This window comes from Penaeus monodon, chromosome 23 (assembly GCF_015228065.2).
Source record: "Penaeus monodon isolate SGIC_2016 chromosome 23, NSTDA_Pmon_1, whole genome shotgun sequence".
NCBI classification, from domain to species: Eukaryota; Metazoa; Arthropoda; class Malacostraca; order Decapoda; family Penaeidae; genus Penaeus; species Penaeus monodon.
The window spans coordinates 4,566,572-4,566,793 of NC_051408.1; the positions used below are offsets into that span (position 1 = coordinate 4,566,572).

Here is a 222-nt window from a genome sequence, read left to right on the forward strand (position 1 = left end):
CAATACCCCAAACACCAACGACTTTAACAACAACAATATTCACACCTTCAACAACACTCACCTGCTGCTGATTAAACTGCTGATCTTTCTGTTGGAATCTCTTGACGCGGTTGTGGAAATCCATAACCTCTGCTCCGCCGCCCCCTGTGCCGCCCTCCCCAGCCTCCCCCGACATCTGGCGGAGGAAAATGGAAGCTTCGTTAGTATACACGGACGTCGTCA

General features: G+C 51.4%; 1 protein-coding gene across 1 annotated transcript in view; it reads right to left on the reverse strand.

Moving 5' to 3' along the window:
- Positions 1 to 175, reverse strand: part of LOC119587743 (NAD(+) hydrolase sarm1-like) — a gene marked incomplete at its 5' end in the record, with an annotated part of 59,539 nt that extends 59,364 nt beyond the window's left edge. The window contains 1 exon segment of the mRNA XM_037936430.1: positions 62 to 175. Coding sequence (XP_037792358.1) covers positions 62 to 175 — 114 coding nt within the window.
- Positions 176 to 222: the final 47 nt, after the last annotated feature.